We start from the raw sequence: 22,511 nt of genomic DNA, 5'->3' as shown, positions 1-22,511 counted from the left end.
TGGGCAGGCTGCCGCGGGGCTGGCTTTGGGCCCTGGCATGGGGCATCTGAGCAAGAGCCAGACTAGCACCAAGCACAGTGAAGCGCTTGATAACTGTAGACCAAATCAGGCACCTCAGCAAGTGTCGCAGGGAGCCTGCCCTTCGAGGTAGTGATAAAGGAGGCTTGGGCTGGTCTGTGTGACTTGGTGGGGATTTGCACATCCTCCTGTAGCTCCAAGAGGGACCCGCTGCACAGATTCTCACTGCCAGGCAGCATAGAGGCTCTTGGCACCTGTAAGAAAAAGTGATCTTGGGGCCTGTTGGCTCCTTGTCTAGTTTCATCCCCTGCCAGTGGGGTATACGTGACCTCCCAGAGGTGACATCAGTCCTGGAGAGTGCTGGGCAGCAACTTGAGCTGGCCCGCAACTGGCCCCTGTGTCACCTTCAGCCTCTCCAGGGACCAGACTTGCAGAGCCCTGCTGGCCTCAGCGGCTCCCAGAGCCCCTCTATGCTGAGACAGCTGTCTGTGCCCGGCAGCTCGGAGCCATCCCCTGCCTGGACCCCCTTCTCATCCCCTGCTGAGGCCAGCAGACACCAGTCCTAAGCTCGTTGTCCATTTCCAGACCTAGAGGTTGGCAAGAAAGGGATCCTGCAGTTTCCTGGCCTAGTGCCAGCCAGAGACTTTCTGGTTTACCTGCCCTTTTTTTTTTGCGGGGGGGGGGGGGGGGGGGCGGGGAGGAGGCGGGGAGAGGGCTGGCAGGTAGGGGGCAGTTTGTCAACCCAGAAACTCCAGACTTTGAGTTCTTCCCTTGTGCATTAGTGAATAACAAAATGAAAAAGTCACTTGAGGAATTTTTCAGCCAGCTTCGCCTCTTTTGGTATCTGATAGCTCCTTGGGCAAAGGGTGGCGGGCCAACCAAACTGGGCTGCCAAGCTGATCAGTGTCCGTGCAACTGCAGGGTGGCTGTGGCTCTGGGATGCTCCGTGGGGCAGATGACTCAGTCCCCTAGCCCCTGCTGTGTGACAAAGTATGTATCACGGACACAAGGGTCTGTACCGTGGGTGACAGGAGGGCATCCATTCACCCTGCTGTGCCTGGGGCTGGTAGATGAGCAGGCAGGCTTGTGGAACCAGACCTGCTGCCCACCTCCTTTCTTTTCCCAGCTGCATTAACCTATTTTTTTTTTTTTTTTTTTTTTTTTTTTTTTCAGTGCAGTAGGCTTACTGCCAGATGAGGGGGCTGGACTCAGACAGCAGCTTAGGTGGGTGGGGGAAGGGAGCCAGGTACTGCCCAGCCTGGCAGGAGGGGGTCTCCTCATTAACTCCTCATCCAGCTTTTTGCCACAAGGATGTGATGCTGTGGATGCCAGAGACACCTGTGGCCCTCCTGCTGCCTCTTAACTAAAAGATTCAGGAAGGCTGGAGGGGGGTGCAAGTGACTCATCTGGGGACCCAGTGCTGGGGCTGAAGAATCTGTTTGAATGGAAAAAGCCCAGTGTTATCAACCTGTAGAGCCTCTGGCCCCAGGAGTCTGCAGTTGCTGGAAGAGGGGCGGCAGGAGCCACTGGCAGACTCTCCTTTGGGTCCTGGGTGGGGGCTGTGGTTGGGGTTGTGCTTGTCCCGGAGGGTAAAGGCTCCTGGGGCTGGAGCTTTACACTAGCCTCTTACTTGGCAGTTGGCTTGTTGTGCAAGCGCTTAGCAGAGGAGACACGTGGCATTTGAGTTTGTGGGTTCTGCCAGTGCTCTCTGTGTTTAACTTCACATTTCTACTTTCCTTTTCCCTTTTTTTTTTCCCCTTGGCTTTAAATCACGCTCAGGGAGACCAGGCTCAGTGCCTGATCTTCCTCCCATTCTGCTTCTTTCTAGATCCTTAGATTGCACTTTAGAGGGAGAAGGGCTGAAAGAGGAATCCCATCCTGTCCCCAGAAGTGTCCACAGGTTTTAATGGGGTCACTTGTGGGAGCCAGAGAAGCTAGTAGATCCCCACGGAGGCAGTGGCCAGGCCAGAGCTTTTTGTCTCAGGAGTGGGGGGTGTGGGTGGGCAGGAATCCGCAACCCTGCTGTAGCCCTGCAGCCCAAGTGGAGATGTCGAGACCCACACCAGGCCAAATACTGGCTGGAGGTGGAGGCTTCGGCTGAACTAGGAGGGTCCAGGGGAGTGGGGGAGAACTGAGGATGGTTCCTGATGACCCTACCTCTGCTTCAGGGGTCTGGGAATTACCCACTCCGAAGAGCGTCTCTCAGGAAGGCAGAGGCCAGCAAGGTGAACCGAGATGTTTCCTGCTGAGCTCCGGGATAGGGTCACCTGCTCTAAGATGGGGTTTGCTCCCCTCTATTGCTCAGGAGGGTCAGAGGTGCTACCCGAGAAAGGATGGAGGGGGTGCGGTTTGGCCCGCTCGTCTGGGGAACCTTAGGGTTCAAGAAGGTCCCTTTCTTCATCATCTTGAAGGCATCCACTGGTCAGCTCCTGGCACCTCCCAGAGTCTGTCATTTAACCTGACAGCTTCCTTACAGGTAGCATCAGGTATGCAAGCCACGTGCATGTCCCCAAGGTTCGGTCCGCCATTTACTGGCTGTTCCAGGCACGGAGAGTACAAGGGTGTTGGGGTAGAGAGATGTCTCAGGCTCATTTACTCTTACTCCATCATCATTTCCTTCAGCTTCTGGCTGTGGGCATCAAAAAAGATCCTAAAACCTTAGGCAACAAGATATCTCTCCTGCCCCGGCTGCCCACCTCCCGGCCCCCTTGCCCCCATCTGGCACCCACCCCACACACCTTATCTGCTGGACGTAAGGGACCTGCATCCTGTCTTCACCATTCACACGCCCATTCACACCCCTATAGTCATCCCTCAGCTGCAGGAAAGGGACAGTAGCACTTCCTCTTGAGGGCTGGAGACCCCCCGTGGGCAGCCCATTTCCTCCCTGTCTGGGCCTCTGTGTGGGCCCAGGATGGTGTCCACCCTGGCTGGTTTGGGGGCTTGAAGGGCAGAGTAGAGAGATCTTCCTGTGCTCCTGCAGCCATTATATTAACACATATTCCCCAGAGGGAGAAGATCTTACTCCTGGGGCCTCACAGGTGGTCTCCGGACCCCTGCTGCTCCCACTTCTCCCCTAAGCTGGCTCCCGAGAGGCCTGTTTGATTCCACAGAGCAGGAGTCCTCCACTCAGAGAATCTGATGACAATTATGGAGCCCCGCCTAGGCCCAAAGCCAGACATATGCACAAACTCTGTGCTGTTTCGGGCTTCCCTGGTGGCTCAGATGGTGAAGAATCAGCCTGCAGTGCAAGAGATCGGGGTTTGATCCCTGGGTCAGGAAGAACCCCCGGAGAAGGAAATGGCAGCCCACTCCAGTGTTCTTGCCTGGAAAATCCCATGGACAGAGGAGCCTAGTGGGCTACAGTCCAGGGGGTCGCACAGAGTCGGACACGACTGAGCGACTCCCACTATCCTGTGCTGTTTCTGAGAAGGTCACAGATCCCTTCACAGAGGAGGAGCCCCTGCTCTTAGTGCACTTGGCAAGCTGCTGTCTCTTGGCTCCTGGGGAGGTTAGAAGGGGCGCCAGCCCTCTCCAGCATCTCCACAGTCCGCAGGTGGCTTGGCCAGGCAGCCATGCCGGGCTTGATGCCCCTGGCTTTTGAATGGCTTCGGCCCCATGGACTGTAGCCTGCCAGGCTCCTTCACTGGCAGCCCCATGGACTGTAGCCTGCCAGGCTCCTTCACTGGCAGGAGCTGAGCCTGCCAGTGCTGCCCAAGCCCAGTAGTGCAGAACTAGCCAGAGGTTGCGAAGCCCCAGGAGAGCAGATATTTTGGGAAGAGCCCAGAAACTTCTGCAGGTGTCCATTTGGGGGAGTTGCCAGGTGCGGGTCAGGGCACACAAGTCTGGCCAGGCCCAGTCCTCTGCTGAGTGGTCTTGCCGTCTGCCCAGATTATCGGGAGCTAATCAGCAGGTGCTGTTTGGGCTTCCTTTTCCCTATCAAATCACGCTGGGAGTTGTGTTCTGATGTCTTCTTAGCACCCAAAGGAACACACATCCCCATATCTGGAACCCACCTGCCCAATCCCCAGGAGAAAGCCAGAGTCAGGTCTGAATCCTAGTGAGCCTTAGACTAAGGCCCCATTTTCCCTGCCCCGCCCCCCCCACCCCCAAAGGTGGGCATAGAGAGGTGGGAAGTGACCGTGGAGTGCTAGGGGAACTCTGCTGCAGAGAGGCCGGGAGGGCCCCCTACTCCCTCAGCGCTCAGTCGTGTCCGGCTCTTTGCAACCCCATGGACTGTAGCCTGCCAGGCTCCTCTGTCCCTGGGATTTTCCAGGCGAGAGCACTGGAGTGGGTTGCCATTGCCCTCTCCAGGGAGCCCCACAGTGGTTTCCCTGATTCTGCTTTGGCTAAGAGAACATGGAACTCATGCCTGAGCCAGAAGCTGGAACCCCCTCTCTCCTGGACGGTGACCAGAGCCAGGGTCCCATGGCAGCTACAGCTCCTCTTCCCCTTGAATGCCTAGGTGTCCCCTCTGTGCTCTGGCCCCCTCCTTGGAGCACCCCCACCTCCAATCCAGGAGGCCAGAGAAAGAAAGGCATTGGGCCACTAGGAGTCACGAGGCCTTGTTTTTCTAATCCTGAGTCTACTGTCTTGCTGTGTGACCTTGGGCAAATCTCTTCACCTCTCTGGTTCTCTGGCCTCAGTATAACGAAGGATCTGAACAGGATGATCTCCTAGATCCAGTTCATATGATGATTTTGGCCACGTCTCAAGATTCCTACGCCTAAGCCTTAAAACTCTCAACAGGCTGGGAAAGTCTGGGTGAAAGAGGTCGCAGGGCTACCCCTGGGCCACAGCCAGCCATTCACTGACCACAGGAGGAGAGAGCTGAGCAGGAGTGTGGGGCTTCTCAGCCCCTGTCCCGAAGGACCCCTGGCTGAAGGACATTGCTTTCTCCAGCCTATACACCCCGATTTATTCATTTGGCCTTGGAATACTGATGGGGCACCCTCATGTGCTGGGCACTGCAGAGGCGGCCCAGGGCAGAGAGGCCTTGCTCTCATGGAACTTTCTGTCCATAGGATTAGTCAGGCAATAGATGAGATCATTTCATGCTGCACAAGTACTGTGAGGGAGATAAAATTGGGTAACAGATCAGAGAACAAAGCGGAGGGGAGAGGCCTCACTTGAAAAAATAATTTTGAACTAAGACTTAAATGACACAGATTCTTGAAAGATCTGGGAAGGGCGCCTTCCAGGCAGAGGTGAAAACCCTGAACTGGGGCAACCATGGTGTGTTTGGAGGCAGAGAGAGGCTGCATGGAGCATAGGAAATGACCTTGGACAGAATGGGCAGTGGCCTTGGAGGAGTTGGGCTTTTAATCTAAGTGTGGTGGGAAGCCACTGGGGAGGTTAAGCCCAATTTTAGTGATGCAGACACGTTTTGAGCATGTACTGAGTTCCAGACATCATTCTTATCTCTCGATGTGATAATTCCCAAGATGCTGATAGGCTTAGAGAGTGACATGATGAGGTCCCATGAGTGGCCTAGTGCAGGAAGTACTTTCACCGCTCATGCCCCTGTGCAACCCAGGGCTCACTTGAGTTTTCGGCTGTTTCTTCATTGTCCTGGTTGGTCACAGAGCCCTGTCGGGATCAAGGCTGTGTCTCTGGGTGGGGAGCTTCCGGAGGTGTGGAGCCCCACCTCGCAAGCTGAGCCTACAAATGGGCCTGCAAGTGGGGAAGACCTGGGGAGAATCCACCAAGGGGCCCCTCAGAGTGGGCACAGGCCGGGGGATTGCTGTGCCTCGTTCCCACCAGCAGGCTCTGTGCCCAGACAGTGTTCCTGGAGGGGCAGAGAGGATGAGGTCAGTTTCAGAGGAGGACTTTTCATAATTCTTACCAAACCGCTCCAAGTCCAGAGGCAGGTCCCTGAGCCCACAGCAGTCCCAGAAGCCCTTGGCCTCTCTGTGGCTGCAGCATGACACTCCCCGGATGTACCTCGGGGAGCCTCTCGCTTGGGACTCTGACCGCTAAGGTGGCCCCTTCCCTTTGGAGACAGAGCTGCTGGGGGCTGCCTCTGTGTTGCCTTAGCCCTGTGTGTGCATGTTCAGTCGCTTCAGTCGTGTCCTACTCTTGTGACCCCCCTGGACTGTAGCCCCCCAGGCTCCTCTGTCCGTGGGATTCTCCAGGCAAGAATACTGGAGTAGGTTGCCATGCTCTCCTCCAGGGGATCTTCCTAGCCCAGGGATGGGGCTCTTTTATGTTTCCTGCATTGGCAGGCGGGTTCTTTACCACTAGTGCCCCCTGGGAAGCCCTGATTTAGCCCTGACCAGTTCCTTTTCCTAAGAGTGACCCAGCTGGTGTCCCTGAGCTGGGGCGGGGCAGCTTCCTGGCTGTTGGTTACAGGCCTCATTCTGGGGTGAAGTCTGCAGGCAGGGCGGGCAGTGGAGGGCGGGCACGGAGCTCTGTGGAGGCCGGGGCCCCAAGGCTCGGGGAGAGATGTGCCCACTCCAAGTTTCAGCCTGAGGGCTCAATGGCAGCGCAGGGCAGGCTGAGCCCTGGAACACGGGTCACCGTGGGTGCTACAGGGCTAACCTGGCTTCAATAAAAGCCGCATTCAGAGCTGCCGACCCCTTCATACGTGGGCCTCTGGGAACTTCAAAGCTCTTGGGGGAGGGGAGGCGAGCAGAGGCCAAGTGGCCTCATGCCGGTGCCACAAGCCGTCGGTAGCTCACCCTGCAGGGCGGAGCCGGGGGGCGGGGGGACACAGCTTGCTTGGCCTTATGGTGGGGGGCCTGGCCTCTGGGAAAACAGGGTGAGTTTACTGAGCCTGACCCTGGTCTCCCCCTAACACAGCAGGGTGCAGGCCCGACGCCCCTCTCCTGCTCCGCCCTGCCTCTCTGCAAGTGTCTCTCGGACGGCCACGTTGACAGAAGCCTCCAGTGCCCTCCCGGGGGGTGAGGGGGCAGGGAGGCAGGCTCTTTGCAGCGCCATTGTTCCGCCCGTTGCCAGCCCATGCTGCTCACGCCTGTGGTCTGCCCCAATGACAGGCTGGCTTCAGTGTCCCAGGGGGACCAGCCCAGAGCATGTGGATGCACTTTGGGGAGGGCAGGGGAAGGCCAGCCAGGACCGCCACCGTGGCCACTGACCGGGAGCCCTGGGAAGCGTACGCCCATCGGACAACACACCTGGCTCAGGGCCTGGTCTTCACGACCCAGCGCTCAGCCTCCGTTCCCCAAGACACAGCCACACACCTCTGCCTTCTGTGTGTTAAGTTGTTTATTCATTTTGACTACACTGGGTTTTCGTTGCTGCGTGTGGGCCTTCTTAGGTGTGGTGAGCAGGGGCTACTCTATATCGTGCGGCATCAGCGTCTCGTGGTGGCTTCTCTTGCCGTGGAGCACAGCTCTAGGTGTGCAGGCTCAGTGGTTGTGGCACGTGGCCTTCGTTGTCCGATGGCATGTGTGGAATGTTCCCGGACCAGGGATCGAACCTGTGTCCCCTGCATTGGCAGGTGGATTCTTAACCCCTGGATCACCAGGGAAAGTCCCGCCTCTGCTTTCTATTCAGTGTCCCGTTCACCTGTGAGGGTGACAGCTTCGGCTGTGCTGGGTCACTGCACTTAATTTTCAGTAGCCCTAAAAACAACTCTGGGCTTCGAGTGAAGTCCACGCCACCGCCCAGGACAGGGCCCGGATGCCAGGCCCCGGGTGCAGAGGGCAGAGTACGTGCTCAGTGAAAGAAAGGGTGGGAGAGGGCCCAGGGAGGCGGGCTCCGCAGGACCTGTGGGGCTTGTGCTGGGGAGATAACAGTGATACGCTGAGGGAAGGGGCCCAGCGCCACGGGGCTGTGGGCAGGGAGGTGGGGGCCCCTGTCACCTGCAAGCCCCCCACGTAAGCTGCCAAAGTAACCACCGCTGCTCTGCGCCCCCCTCTGCTGGGATGGCAGCTGCCAGTTCTGACGCTCACCACCCCCCTCCCCCGCCCCCTCCTCGTGGATTAAATGCGCCCACATGAGGCCCGGGATGGGAGTGGGGGAAGGGGCGGCAGCAGAAATCACCAGGAGAGGGTTGAGCGAGCTGCGTGGTGGAGGGAGTGTGGGATGGTGGGGGGACAGTGCCCACTGTCAGAAGGACTCTGACTCGAGGGAACAGGAAGGGGGCCCCCAAATTCGCCGATGACTCCCAGGCACTGGGAGATAGCCGTGAACAGCCCTCGAGCCAGAGAGAGGGAGGGCTTTGGGGGCTCTCCTGTCCCAGGCTGAGGAGAAATGGGCAGGAGGAAGGGCTTAACCTCTCACAGGGGACCCCTGAGGGCATTTCTGAAATGAAGGTGGCACCCACCACCCGGAGGGGGTTTGGGTGCCCACAGGGCAGCCTCCTCTGAGCCCCCTGCCAGGCTGGGGAGCCCGTTTCCTGTCCTGAACGTGAGGCTGCTGAGGCCGAGAGAGGGGAAGGCGGCCTCCCAGCCACCTGCCAGTTCTCTGAGAGACTCTGCGGACGCCTTGCCTGGGATGCGGCCTTCCCTTTGGGGATGGCGGTTCTTTCGGGGACATCAGTCCCAGAGGGCAGCAGGTTCTCCCTGGGAGAGGTCTGAACATGCAGCCAAGACCTCACCAGGTCTAAAGGCAAAGGCAGAAAGGACATGGTTGAGCCACTCCCAGAGGCTGTGTTCGGCCACTCATTGGTAACGTTCTCCAGGATGTCCTGGGACCTGCTTCTGTCTCCTGCCTGTGCTCCCTGGGGGTGGGCCTGTGGCATTTTTGTGACCTGTGTGGTGAAGGAGGCACTCTGATGGGGGATCTCCCCAGCCTGTCTCGTTCCGCAGGTGATCTAGTGCCCCCTGGTACCTGGTCCCCAGGTGAGGGGACGGCACCTATCTGCTGGGACTGGATGGTGAGCCATCAGATGTTCCTATCCACTGACATCCAGGAGGCTGGCTCCTCCGCCCCCAGCACTAATCTAATCAGGAAATAGCAAAGTCCACTTTTCCCAGGGGTTATAAATAACCACAGCAGTTCAGACAGCATCATTTCTCTGGAAAATGTGCCATGTCCGTCTCTACTCTGCACCCTCCCTTCTCTGTATTTAAATGACATCCTGAAATAGACTTGATTTCTGGAGTTGTGCCGGCCTCCTAGGAGACAGGGCTGTGTTGTCGGGGTGCCGAGGGTCTGGGTCAGCCTCCCCATCGCGGGTGCCAGGGCCGCACCTGCAGAGGGAAGTCGGGAATAGGGTGGTGATGGGACTCCCGGTAAAACATGACGGTGCCACCTTACCCAGACCTGGCCTGGGACAGACTGCAGCAACAGCAAATGGTCCAGGGGATGGGGTGGTAGTGTGGCAGGGAGGCAGAGGGGAGTGAGCATCCCTGAGGCCTGGAGTTAACCTGGGAAGGCTCTCGGGAAGAAACAGGGCTGGGACTGAGCCTTCGCATCAGGCTTGCGAAGGTCCTGTCTCAGATGCTTCCAGGAACACATGGGGTTGCTACTTGGCATTTGGAACAGAAGCGAGGGGGAGGGAAGGAATGAAAGAATCGTACTGGAGACGACCTGCCAGCCCCCAGGTCAGCCTGTGGTGCCAGACGGTGGAGGCCTCATGTCTCCCTTCCAGATAAACACTGATCACAGCAGCTGCCAAAGGCGAGGGCGCCAGGCTGGGTGCTGTACATGAGACCTTGCAGGTCTAGCCAAGCCGAGTCAGGGAGATTTGAATTTGCACGCCAGCTCTCACTTCCTAGACATGTGGCAGTGGGCATACTCCTCATTCTTTTTAAGCCTTGGTGTTGTCATCTGTAGTATGGAAACAGCTAGGAAGACTTAAACCTCATGGGCCTGATGATTGATCGAGATGCTGTAGGTAAGGGGTTTGTCCTGGAGCCAGACTTACAGGAAATGCTTACAACATGTCCGGTCAGTGTTACTGTTTTCCATAGCAACACTGAGGCAGGTGTGGACACCCTGCCCCACCGTGGGGAAACTGAGGTTCCAGTTAAGTGACCTGCCCAGATTCACACAGTTGAGTAGAAGAGTGGACATTTGGACCCAGATCAGTCTTATTCTCAGTCCTTGCACTTTCCCCGCCTGGGCTGTGTCCGCATGCCACTTCAGGACCAACCCAGGGGAAGCTAGGGCAGGGGAGGGGCCCTAGGGGCCAGGACCACGGAATTGACTTGAGGTTTACGCTGATGCCAGGAGAGACCTACATGAGAAGGGGGTGGTCGTTCCAGAGTGTGTGTCCCAAGGGCAGCAGCCGCTTCCGCCGGCAGAGGGCAATGGAGATCTTTCTGCTCCAGGTGGCCACTGCTGGACGACAGGGCTGGGGATGCCCTGAGGCTCTGTGTCCGAGACCTGGCATTCTGGAGGCGACAAAGAAGCTGTGAGGGGCAGCCCGTGCCACAGGCCGTGGGACATAAAGGTTAGGGGAAGGAGGTTCCAGGGGCCTTCCAGAATAGAGGGCTGGGGCAGCAGCCAGCCGGTGAGCCCCGCACTCTTCCTTTGCATGTTTGAGGAGATGCTCGGTCCTCTCCGTCTTTCCTGCTCTCCATTTCCCCCCTTCTCCAGGCAGGGGACTGCCGGCCAGAGGCAGGGCCTGGGCTCAGATGCAGGCCCCCAGACCCCATTGCAGGCTTAGGTGCCCCCGTCCCCAGCAGGTGTGTGGTGATAGAAGATGGGGAGAAGACTTACCGATACCTCGAGCTGTTAGAAGCCCCAGGGCCCAGGCCACACTGGGCAGACCCAGACTCTAGTGAGGGGCCTGTTAGAACAGAAGTGTTCAGACTACGCTGTACAGGCTCTGGGGGTGGGAGTTGTCCAGGGGTACGAGGGCAGGAGCTTTCTAAGAGAATCAGCTTGCAGGTCCTCAGCTCCCATAAGTGCTGCTGCCCCAAAAGTGACTTGCCAGCGAATGGCCTTACCCCACCCCTTGCTCTGCAGAGGAGCCCGAGGCCCCCTGGAGACCCCTGCCCAGGGCTCCAAGGGCCCCTCGGTGACAACAGGGGGGCCCCTTAAAATGTTCATGTGGGAGTTGAGAAAGTAAAAGACTCAAAAGGCTGGGTTTCTGATCCTTTCACAAATCACGTGGTTTCCAGTTTTTTGTTTCCACAAAAGTGGCAGAATTGTCAGCTGAGAGACCATTTAAAATAAATATTGATAATATGCAATTTAAAGCAAACACCGAGGAAAGAGGTTAAAGAAATGCAAACATTGCTATAATGAAACTATTTTCAAAAACAAAAAGAAAAAAAGGACTTCTCTGGTGGTCCAGGAGTTCAGACTGTGCTTCCACTGCAGGAGGGGGGTGTTCAGTCCCTGGTCCGGGAACTAGGATCCTGCATGCTGTACAATGCGGCCAAAAAAAACCCAAAAAACTATTTTGAGCCCCATCTGTTTTATGTGAGCAGATGTTTCATCTTTTACATCTTTAAAAACCAAACCAAAAAAATAAAAGTATTGAACTGAAACCCATTTCACCCTAGCAAAAAATAATATTCATGTACATACATGAACTAAAACAGAAAAAGCACTCTACCCAATCTCATTAAGAGATGTAGTTCCACCAAAATGGTACTTTGCTGCTGAATGTTTATTAAAATTTTTAATATGTTGGTTAAATTTTTTATTACATACTGCTGATCATTGTAATAGTGAATCCAGAATATGTTTTGAATATTTGGAGCCTTGTGGTCTCAGGAAATTTCTCATTTCTATTTACACAGATGTTTTCGTTGAAGCAAAATATAATAGGGTGAAGAATAAAAGACTTTAAAAAAGAAAAACACAAACGAGGGCATAATTCTTTGGGTGAAATAGACTAGAAACACAAAATCAAGGAGAAAAAGGAATGTTACAGGTTTCTACAAGGGAAAGAGAACTTATGTGTTTTTTAAATGGATGATGGTGGGTATCAAATCACTATGGCATTTGGATTCCACTGAATACATTTAAGAGAATGATGTAACAGTTTTGTTTCAAGATGTAAATATTTACATTTTTCTGGAAATTATGTTCTTTGCAGCTATTTAAACTTGATTTGGAAATATTCAGATGTTGACTTAAAAATGTGCCAGGGTGTACATTGTTTTTCCAAGTCACTTTATGGATGGACAAGGAAAAACAGTTCGAAGGCCCCTGAGCCAGAGGAACGAGCCCTGTTTGGTCACCTGTGAGGGATACCTCTGGGCCTCCCCTGCTGTCTCCACCTCCCTGGGGCTCCTGCCCAGTTTGGGGGCCCCCTCTACAGCGTGTTTGCTTCCTAAGAGACCAGCCACTTACCTGTTATCTCAATGAGTCTTCACAATAATCCAGCAAGGCAGGGTCTTTACTGGCAATCAACAGACCAAAGAAATGAGGCTTAGCAAGGTAGAAACTTCCCAAGGTCACCCGGCCAGAAGTGGTTGAGCTGGGGTTCAGACCCAGGGCTCTTCTTTACTTCTGCGTGGCACCGCCTCCTGTTTACCACCTCCAGGTACATGGGCTGTGCTCACAGCGTCCCTGACTCCAATTCAGGCAGTTGAGCAAGTTTCTGATAGACTGTGAGCCTTAGTTTGTGCATCCGTGAAATGGGGTGATAGTACACCTCTCCCAGGGCAGGGTCAGGAGTGAATGAGAGGTGATAGGTGAATGCGTCTAAGAGCACACCCCACCTCCTTCCCAGAGTGGGGGGAATCCTTCACTAATGGGCAGGAAGGACCTGGGGCGTGGAGCCTCTGAAGGACTGATGTCAAGATGAGCCCCCAGTTCCATCTTCCTGAACTTTTAGCCAACGTCTGGGCCTGAGGAGCAGGGAGGCACTCTGGTTTGGTCTCTGCTGTCACCGCTCTCTCTCTCACCCTTTCTTTCTCTGCAGCTGGATCCACAAACTGTAGAAACCAAGAACTGGCACACCGATGTGATTGAGATGAACGGGGTGAGCGGGGCGAGACCGGAAGTGTCTGCACAGTGGGTGGGCGGCCGGGCCTCTGGCTGGTGCCCTGGGGTGCTGTCCCTCCCCCAACCCGCCCACCCCCTGCTCCCTTCATCCAGCCCCCCCCACCACCTGCACCCTTCCCATTCCCACCCTGTGAGTGTTTCAGGGAGCCCCCGGGTGCAGTTCTGGGGTGCACTCCTTGGGCACTCATGCCCTGGGGGGTTGTGCCTGCCTTGCCCCCAACCAGATCAAAGTGGAATTCTCCATGAAATTCACAAGCCGAGACATGAGCCTGAAGAGGACCCCCTCTAAAAAGCAGAGCGGCGTCTTCGGTGTGAAGATCAGCGTGGTGACCAAGTAGGTGCTGCGTCTGGGGTCCCTGCCAGCCCCGCTTTCCAGGGTCCCCGCCTTCGAGGCCCCCTACCCATGTCTGGTACCCCAGCAGTCACCCTCCAGTTCAGTAGTCACAACGGCCACTTGGATGGGCAAAAGTGGCCGGCAGAGGTGTGTTCCCTGCCTCACACAATGCTTTAGAAATAAATGAGCCAGCTTAAAGACACTTAAAGACACTGGGAGGTTGCACGTGAAAATCCCAGATCCTCTGCATCCTGTAATAAGTGGGGAGATGTGACAGATGTACGTCTATGTCTTGGTGTGGCAGCGGCCGGCTGGAATCCAGAAGTGGCTGCCCCCCAGGAGAAGGCATCCTTCAGCCCCCTCCCCTCCCCTTGTCTCCAAGGTCTGGCCTACCCTGCTCTGTAGGTGACCCACTGGGTCCCCCGTAGTATTTAAATGTGAGCCCTCTGTTCTGAGGAAAGCTCTTACTTCAGGCTTTGATCTCCTAAAACTTCCCGCCTTTGTCCCCCGCTGTCCCTCAGCACCCAGGCCTGGGGTGGGCTGTGGGGGGTGGTAGCATGGCCTCTTTCTCAGCCCTTTCCTTGTCCCCCATCTCCTGATTCCAGAGGCCAAAACGCTCCAAGGCCACGGTTTGCAGAGAGGGAGGAGCTGCATGCAGGGATCACTGGGGTCCCCTTCCCCCTCCCTCCCCTCACATCCCCTATCCCACCCCCACCCCCAGGCGGGAGCGCTCCAAGGTGCCCTACATCGTGCGGCAGTGTGTGGAGGAGGTAGAGAAGCGGGGCATTGAGGAGGTTGGCATCTACCGGATATCAGGGGTGGCCACAGACATCCAGGCGCTGAAGGCCGTCTTTGATGCCAGTGAGTCTGGGAGGCCCAGCCGGGCGGCTGTGGGGAGGGGGTGCTCCGGCAGGTTCCTAGAGCTGGTGGGAGAGCGTAATGAAAGCAGGAGGCTTCTCCATGGAAAGACCCTGACCAGCTGATGGCAGAGGAGCCTTGGACTGTACGCTCCAGCCCCGCATGGCATGGGGTGGACCATTGCTGAGTCCTTGTGACATGGGCCTGCCCTGCATTTTCTCATGTAATCCGTTGTGCTCCAGTCTTGCCTCCATTGCTACAGATAAGGAAGCAGAGCCTCAGAAAGGCCAAGTACCTTGCTTAGGATTACTCAATTCATAAGCTTTGAGCCTGATTTAAACTCGGATCTTGCTGACTCCAGAGTCTGTGTTCCTGGCTTTGTTGCTGGCCTCCCGGGCTGCAGGGAAACTAAAGAGCTTTCAGCCGGGCTGGCTGGCTCTGGCACCCCCACCTTCTCCGGTTCCCCAGTGCCCTTTGGGAGGGGCGCTGCTGCCTTTCACTTTGACTGAGCCCCTCGGTGGGAGGGCCTGACCTTTCTGGTTCTTTCCCCCATCTTGCCGTTCAGGCAGCAGCAACAGCATTGCTAGCAGTCGGGACCCCTGAACTGGCTGGGCAGTGCTGATCCTATGGGAGCTGAGAGGGGGCCTGGTTGGTGTCCCCAGGCAGCTGCCAAGCAGACGTGTTCGGGGAACCTGGGGGTGGGGGGGAAGCTGGGGACAGGCTGGCACATGGCTCCTCTGTGCCACCCGGAAGCCAAGGCTTTGTCAGAACATGATTTTAGGCATAAAAATGTTCAGTGCCTTCCAGAGAGAGGCTTAGCGGCGGGGAGACTGCAGCTGGAAGGGGGGCATGTGACACGCGGTGTGAATGTGGCTCCAGGACTCTGGATGGTGAACTGTGCTCCCCTCCCCTTCTCCCCCACGGAGCTGAGTCACAGACCACCTGTGGGCACTACCTACATCCCACCTTTGCTGGGGAGACCAGACCAGAGACAGAGTGGGTTGGGGGTGCATGCCCTGAGCAGGCTGTCTCAGGGTGGTTGGGGGTACAGATCAGGGCTCCCTGCCCTGCTGAGGGCTGCATGGGGGGTCGGAGGGGGCTCAGCCAGCACAGCCCCTGCCCTCCCGCCCCCCCCACAGATAACAAGGACATCCTGCTGATGCTGAGCGACATGGACATCAATGCCATTGCCGGCACCCTCAAGCTCTACTTCCGGGAGCTGCCCGAGCCCCTCCTCACAGACCGACTGTATCCCGCCTTCATGGAGGGCATTGGTGAGCAGCGGCAGGGGTCTGAGGGCTGGGCTGAGCCAGGCCTCCCTGACCAGCAGAGAGAATGAGATATCTGTGCCCACCTGCCCACCCCCCACCTGGCGTGTCCATCTGCCCTGTGCCTTGGGCCCACATGGCCTGCTGGTGCTCCAGAGGCTGGGTCCACTCTCCTCTTGCCCATCTCTCCTCTTGCCCCTCGGGGCTGCCCTCTGTGCTTCCTCCTTGAACACTGACCTCCTTGTTTAGAAGCCCCAGGACCAGGGAAATCTGCCCCGAGGGTGTGGGGTCCAGGACCAAGGAGAAGCGAGCCTGGAGTGCACTCAACACAGCGGTACTGAGCCTTCCAGAAGGAGTGCGCTCTCTTCTCTGACCGGTGCCCAGGGTTGGAAGGAAGCTGAGGGCCCCGCCTGGCAGGACTGTGGCCTCCCCCCAACCTGGCCCAGATCCAGGCCTGGGCGCATCCCTCCTGCCTTGCCTTCTCCTGGGCCAGTCAGTGGAATGAGGAGCCTGCAGAAGGCGGGCCACTGGCAGGCTCTGGCATCAGAAGTGCTTAAAAAATAGAACATTTAGGGAGTTAATTCCCTGGTTGTCCAGTGGTTAGGGCTCCATGCCCCTCACTGTCCAGGGCCTGGTTTCCATCCCTGGTTGGAGAACCAAGATCCCGCAAACCGAGTGGCGCAGCCAAGAAAAAAGAACATTCACACCAGTGGCATCCTTGTATCCTTACAGACCAGGGATGGAGTGGCTCCAGCCCCAAAGGCCCACACCCTGCGGGGAAGAAGGGTATCTGCTCCCCACCTGCCCACCTCCTGGCTGGGTTCCAGGTCGTGAGTGGGGCCTCCTGCAGAAACCTGTTAATAGCCCACCCTTGGGAAAATACCAGCCCCATCCCTGCTGGGTCTGCCCTCCTGACCCCTAGCAGCCCAGGCTTTCCCCCCAGGCTCCCTCAGCCTCCTGACCCCAGGGTGCTGGCCAAGGCCTCCCCACCCGGAGCCCAGCCCCACCCCAACCCCTCGTGTCCCTGCAGCCCTGTCAGATCCTGCTGCCAAGGAGAACTGCATGATGCATCTGCTCCGCTCCCTGCCCGACCCCAACCTCATCACCTTCCTCTTCCTGCTGGAACACTTGAAAAGGTAACGGGCAGGGGCCCTGCCCAGTCCGCTGGGGGAGGTGGGGGTGGGCTCCAGCTGGGCAGGACACATGCCCTGGGAAGCCACATCCTGGGTGCCTCCTCGTGGGTGCTGGTCTCTGCTGGGCCACCGCAGCCAGGTGAGAGTTTGCCCTTCAGATTCTTGGCATTCAGATTCTTCTATTTGGAGAAATATTTGGATCCCAGGGGCCACCTCAAACATTGGCCATAGAACACTTAGAGAGGCAGGGCTAGAGCCAAGGACTGTAGGTGGAGTTTCCAGTCAGTGGGCCACTCAGTCCACTTCGCATTTTTTAAACAGAATAGGAGAGACAGCCCCAGGGTGCGCTGCCAAGGGCAAGCATGCATATTGTTCTGTTGAGTTACTCTTGTCACGTGTGCTGGATGATCGTGTAAAGCGTGTGTGTTATTACGGGTCACAGTCCAAAAAGCCTGAAGCCCACTGGTCTTGACCCACACCTCATCAAACAGGTAGGGAATCTGAGTCCCCAGCTCGATGGGGACTTGCTTGGGTTTACCAGTAGCTCTGCCCTTGGAGTCCACATCTCCCAGATCCTAAACTGTGGTCCATCCCACCTTCTGCTCTGCCCCTTCCACAGTCCGGTCAAACCAAGAGCTGCCAAAGCTGACACCACCTAAGTTAGAAACGGAAGCTAGCCCTGACTGTGACCTCGTCACTCACTTTGGAGCCCAGGACTGGCCCCAGGTGTGAGTGGGGAGGAGACGTCCCCAGGCGTCCCTTAAATCCACTTGCCATCCAGGACCAGGGCACCCCTGGTGAGGGGCTCTGAGCCCTCAGGCCCCCGGTGGCGGCTCGGCCAGGCCAGGCCAGGCCAGGCTCTGGAGGGCCAGCGGAGACCTGGGAACGCCTGGGCTGCCGTCTTGTTTTTCCCATTATGAGACATTTTCCCTCTGGTTTGGCCGGGACCAAGGTCCCAACCAATCCCCAGATAGTTTGGCGAGCACTGTGGGGAGTTCATACAGAGGAGTGGGGAGGAAAATTCATTAGGTTTTCCACCCTGGGAACCGGGCACAGTCTGTTCCCACATCTGGGCGCCTGGCGTGTGTGTGTGTGTGTGTGTGTGTGTGTGTGTGTGTGTGTGTGTGTGTGGTGAGGGGCAGGGCCAGCTGCACAGCTGCCTCCTGGCATGGCAGTGTTTGCTCGTTTCCAAGGCGCTCAGCAGGCGCATCCATGGCTCTTGCCTGGAGGGTGGGGTGACGCTGCAGTGGGAGTTGGGGTCAGAGGTGCTGCCTGGGGCGGCTGGGTCTCACCCCAAAACATTGCCTGGGATCGGGGGGAGGCGCAGGGTCTCCGATGTGTTGGGTGGTACCGAGCCTGCTGGACCCCAGCCCCACATGGCAGCCCCTGCTGTCACTCGGGAAATAAGCTACAGAGCATCTGGCTGACCATGCAAGAGAAGCAAAGGAAGATCCAGGAGGAGGCAGCTCCGGGATCCCAAGAGGCAGACCCTTCTGGAAAAGCTTGGGAGGACAGCCCCTGGGCTCCATCTATGACAAGGGATGTTCCTGCCACAGCGCAGCAGGCAGAGCCTCTGGCCTTCGGCCCCCGCCCGCTGGGACTCCTTCTCTGGGCCCCTCTCCATGGCTGGGCTGATTGTGGACAGTGCACAGGGTGGGGAAGAGCATGGGCTCAGGAAGCAGACCCCTTGGGTTCAGATCCCTGCTCTGCCACCTGCTGGGTCACCTTGGGCAGGCCATTTGACCTCTCTGTACTCTGGTTTCTTCATCTCTCCAGGGGGGATGAAACTGTTACCTACCCAAAGGCTTGCTTGTGATGAGCATGAGTTATTACAGGGAAAGTTCTTGGACCTGTAATAGTCTCTCTGAGGCAAGGGAGAGTTGGAGTGGGTCCTTCTGGCTCTCGCAGTTTACCATCAGTTCAGGGGGTGGCCCAGGAGCTGGGACTCTGTCAGTGGAATGTACTGGAACGTAGCTGGGAACATGGGCCCTTGGCTGAGTCCCCTCCTCCCGGAGCAGTCTCTACCCTCAGGAGAGGGCGGGCTAGTGACCCCCTCGGGGAATCCTCCCAGGAGCGATATTAGCCAAGGGTCTGGAGCTCCACGTGGCGGCCAGACATGACTTGTGTTTCCACCCCTCCCATCCCTTTCAGGGTTGCTGAGAAGGAGCCCGTCAACAAAATGTCCCTTCACAACCTGGCTACCGTGTTTGGCCCCACGTTACTGAGACCCTCAGAAGTGGAGAGCAAAGCACACCTCACGTCGGCCGCCGACATCTGGTCTCATGATGTCATGGCACAGGTACCTCCACGCTGCGCGGGCCTGTGGCAGATGCAGGGGTCAAACGAGCCCCTCCCTGAGTGGTGGACTCCTACCCGCCTCCTATCCTGAGCAGCGGGGCTGACAGGTCTGTAGGCTGCCACCAAGGAGTCAGGGCTCTGGACGGTCCTGCTAAAAAGTAGGCATCTGGACCAAGAGCCCAGAGGATGGGTGTCCCAGATACTGGTTGCAGTCCCGGGAGCTGCCTGAGCCTCGGGAAGCAAACCCAGGGGTGTCAGGAAATCTGGGGCCTTGCCCTCATGTGTGGAAGTTGGGGGGAGCCCGGTGAGACCCAGGGCAGGGTCTGGTCTGGAACAGGACTGAGGTTGGGGAAGTGGCCCTGGACACCCTACCCTCTGCCCTGCAGCACCCCCTACTGCCACAAACGGGCAGCCACACCTGGGCTTCCAGGGAAGGGGAAGTGGCTGGAGCCAGCCAGAGGGGAAGCAGGGAGCCACAGGAGCCCAGGCCAGACAGCATGTCTTCTCAGCCGGTCGGAGGAGGCCCTCGGGGTGAGGACCCCAGCCTCAGTCTCCCCTGTCTCCCCACAGGTCCAGGTCCTCCTCTACTACCTGCAGCATCCTCCCATCTCCTTCGCAGAACTGAAGCGGAACACACTGTACTTCTCCACCGACGTGTAGCCCGAGGTGGGAGCGGCTGTGGGAGGGCAGCTCCGAGCCAGCCTCTCCAGCCAGGGACCCAACCCAGACTTGAAGGACTGCAATAGAGAACTCCCAAACCCAGCGCTCCACACTCCAAGGGACACAGATTTCCAAGAACTGGAAGACGTGTATCTTTTGTGCCACCTTGTACAAAGCCAGCCAACCCGGCCCCGGCCCCGCCACGCACCCCGGCTCTGCCCTCCGTTCCTCTAGTCATGTCTAATGCTCCGTGCTGTTCGGGAATTGTTTTATGTCTATTTGTCATGCAGAAAAGGTAGTGGCCGACCCGGTGTGGGCACACAGGCAGCCTGCTTTGTTCTTTGATTTCCTCCAACACTTTCTTTCCTCCTGAGTCCGGTCCAAGGGCTTTTATTTTGCGCTCTGTAACTGCTGCCAGCTTCGCCTCTCTTGGCCCTGCTCCCAGATCGCAGTCTCCTGGCGGCCTCCCCTCGGTCTTCTTCCACCCCGTCCTCCACCCCTCCCCGCCCCAAGCCTGCCTGCATGCATTTGCAGCTTTGGTTTTTGACCCATCACCTCGAAAGCTCTGAGGCGGCCCTGGGCAGCGGTAGCAGGGGGCGGCCGGTCCGATGCTGCCGCCCCCCACCTGTGGAGGCGCACCTGTCCACCTTGCCGCCTGTGCAAATGTTGGACAAGGAGACAGACTCGCACTGATCCTCGGCTCAGCACAGGCTGGAGAGCAGATTGCTGGGATTTTTTCCACCTGAGAACCTCCGTTTCTGGGGTGTGTCTGTTCTGTCTCCAGTCCCCGTGAGGCGCCTTTGACTGTTTCTTCTCCTGCTTTTCAGTTTTTCTCTTGCTGTTCTATTTTGAGTGTAGAGACTCACCAGAGACCTGCTGTCAAGGCAGCTAGAGGGTCAGGAAAGAATCGGGGGAGGTGGGAGAGTCAGGTTGCCAAGGAGACAGAGCAAGTGGGCTGTTGAGAGGAGTGCCAGGGAGCACTGGGCATCCTGGGCTGGGAGTAAGGAGTTGTCGTGGTGGCTTTTCTGGTGGAGCCAGGCTTCTGGGAGGGCAACCACGAGTGTTGAAGCAGGCGTCTTGAAACAGGCAGGCTCCGTCTGAGAGGGCTAGCCCTTCCTGGTGCCTCCCGTACCTCGTGGTACCTTTGCCTTAGACGCTACACACTTTCTCCACAGCCAAGCACTGCCATGGGGCAGCCCCCACGGCCACGTGCGCCCCAGGGCCTGGGAGAGTCAGGCGCAGTCCAGCAGTAGCCAGCCGTCACGGTGCTGCCTCCCGCCCCTGGCTTCTGAACGCAGCCTGGTGGGTGAACTCGGGGGAACTCTAGGAGTTGGGGTGTTCCAGGTGCCTGCCTCTCTCGGGACTGGGTTTTGCAGGGGACCCTGGTGGTGGATGCTCGACTCATCCGCAGGGTCCGATCCCCATGTTGAGGGCCGCTGCTCAGTACTGGAAAGGAGAGAAGCGCCCGCAACGTGCAGTTTCTTCTCTCTTGAGCAGTGCTGCCGGCCTCCAGCAGTTCACCTGGGAGGACAGACAGCCCTGGCAGCAGGGGCTGGAGCTACAGGGCATGGCTCCCTGGCTCTCCTCTGTGGCAGAGACTAGATTCCAAGCCCTGGGGGTTGGGGAGAAGAGCTCCCCATAGCTCGAGCTCAGGGCGGTTTTAAAGAAGGGTTTGGGGCCCTGAAGCCTTAGCACCGGCTCAGTGAGAGGAAGAGCCCCTTCTTGTCTCGTTTACACCTGTGGCCCCGGCGTGGGCAGAACGGTACACATTCTGTGCACATCGGAGGATAGATGCCCGAGAGGAGAGAGCTACTGACGCCCTGGCTGCCTGCTAAGCAGCTGAGCGAGGAGCCCCACTCCCTAAGATAAGGGCCTTGGGCCACAGGTGGAGAAAGAATGCTGCAGTCTGAACATCCCCCATGTCTGACCATCCCTGGAGCCTGCTCGACACTCGGGAGCCGGCAGGTGGCCTGGAAGGTTCTTGCTTCCACGGCCACTAACTGGAATGAATTGGAGCCCCACCTAGAGCTATTTACAGCCCCTAACGGGTGCCTCCCACCTTCAGCGTCAGGTAGCTACTGCAGCCCCCCAACCTCTTAGGTGATGAGAATGGGAGGAAGGCTGGAAAGGCTGAGAAATGGACAAGGCTCAGCATATTTATCAACTCGACCCCCAGAACCGGGAGGGGTGGGTACCAGACCTGGACTAAGCTGCGCTGAGGGAACAGCCCGTGGGTTCTCCTGAGTGTCAGGGACTGTACAGAATCCCAGCCACTGTGCCCCGCAGGGCAGGCTGTGCCAACAGGAGCCCACAGGCTACAGGAACCACACAGCTGTCCTTGCTGGCGACGGCTGCGGGCTGCCGGTGTTGTGCTGTTACAGGTATGGTGGGACCCTTCATTAATATTTGACTTTCATAAGTTGGTAAGGATATATTTTTCTTTGGTCTATGTTCTGTTTCAACTTATGTAGATTATTATAAATTGATGTAAGCCACGTGAGAGGAAAATGTTAATAAAAAAAAAAAAAAAAAAACCTGCAAAGCCCTGACATTTGCACACAACTCAGCCCTGCGGTGTGGACGTTTGTGTTCCCAGGAGTCCAGGGAAGATCACCAATCTAAATATTTAACTCTTCCAGCTGCATCCAGATGTGAGTTTCCAAGAATCTCCGTACTAGTGAACTCCCCCTGGTGCATCCCTTCGGCCTGTGGGGACCGTGGCAGTTTGGGAGATGAGCCCACGCCCTCGCCTTGCTCTTTCACAAATGCCCGCAGCCGTCACCAGCCAGTTCTTTTCATGAAAATACAAGTGCCCCACCAGAGACCTGGCCATCGGTATGCCTCAGAGATGGCAGGAAGTTGTCTATTCAAGTGGAGTTTATTTTATGCAAACATCTCTACAATTTCCTTGGAAGTTGCAGGTCTTTGGGGCAGCCTGCTGGCCTAATCTCTGTTGGGGAGGCTGGATCCTCTAGAGGGCCCAGCCTCCCTCAGGAGAGCTAGCGGGGTTAATGTCGGCTCCCACCAGCCTCGGCCATTGGACACTGTGTTTATTCTGGAGATCGGGAA

At 57.2% G+C, this 22,511-nt stretch overlaps 1 protein-coding gene across 16 annotated transcripts in view; it reads left to right on the top strand.

The window, feature by feature from the left end:
* Positions 1 to 22,004, top strand: part of ABR (ABR activator of RhoGEF and GTPase) — a 188,327-nt gene extending 166,323 nt beyond the window's left edge. For 15 of the 16 annotated variants that reach the window (XM_055577015.1, XM_055577020.1, XM_055577021.1 and 12 more), the window contains 7 exons: positions 12,809 to 12,868; positions 13,116 to 13,225; positions 13,947 to 14,086; positions 15,223 to 15,357; positions 16,382 to 16,487; positions 18,636 to 18,783; positions 19,353 to 22,004. In XM_055577015.1, the coding sequence (XP_055432990.1) occupies positions 12,809 to 12,868; positions 13,116 to 13,225; positions 13,947 to 14,086; positions 15,223 to 15,357; positions 16,382 to 16,487; positions 18,636 to 18,783; positions 19,353 to 19,442 (789 nt within the window). In that variant the 3' untranslated portion in view covers positions 19,443 to 22,004. Of the gene's footprint in view, positions 1 to 6,819; positions 6,985 to 12,808; positions 12,869 to 13,115; positions 13,226 to 13,946; positions 14,087 to 15,222; positions 15,358 to 16,381; positions 16,488 to 18,635; positions 18,784 to 19,352 lie in introns of those variants that run through there. The other variant, XM_055577018.1, reaches the window with a different exon arrangement.
* The last annotated feature ends 507 nt before the right edge of the window (positions 22,005 to 22,511 follow it).

The sequence above is a fragment of the Bubalus kerabau genome, chromosome 4, assembly GCF_029407905.1.
Source record: "Bubalus kerabau isolate K-KA32 ecotype Philippines breed swamp buffalo chromosome 4, PCC_UOA_SB_1v2, whole genome shotgun sequence".
Lineage (NCBI taxonomy): Eukaryota > Metazoa > Chordata > Mammalia > Artiodactyla > Bovidae > Bubalus > Bubalus kerabau.
This window is presented reverse-complemented; position numbering and strand designations above follow the sequence as displayed.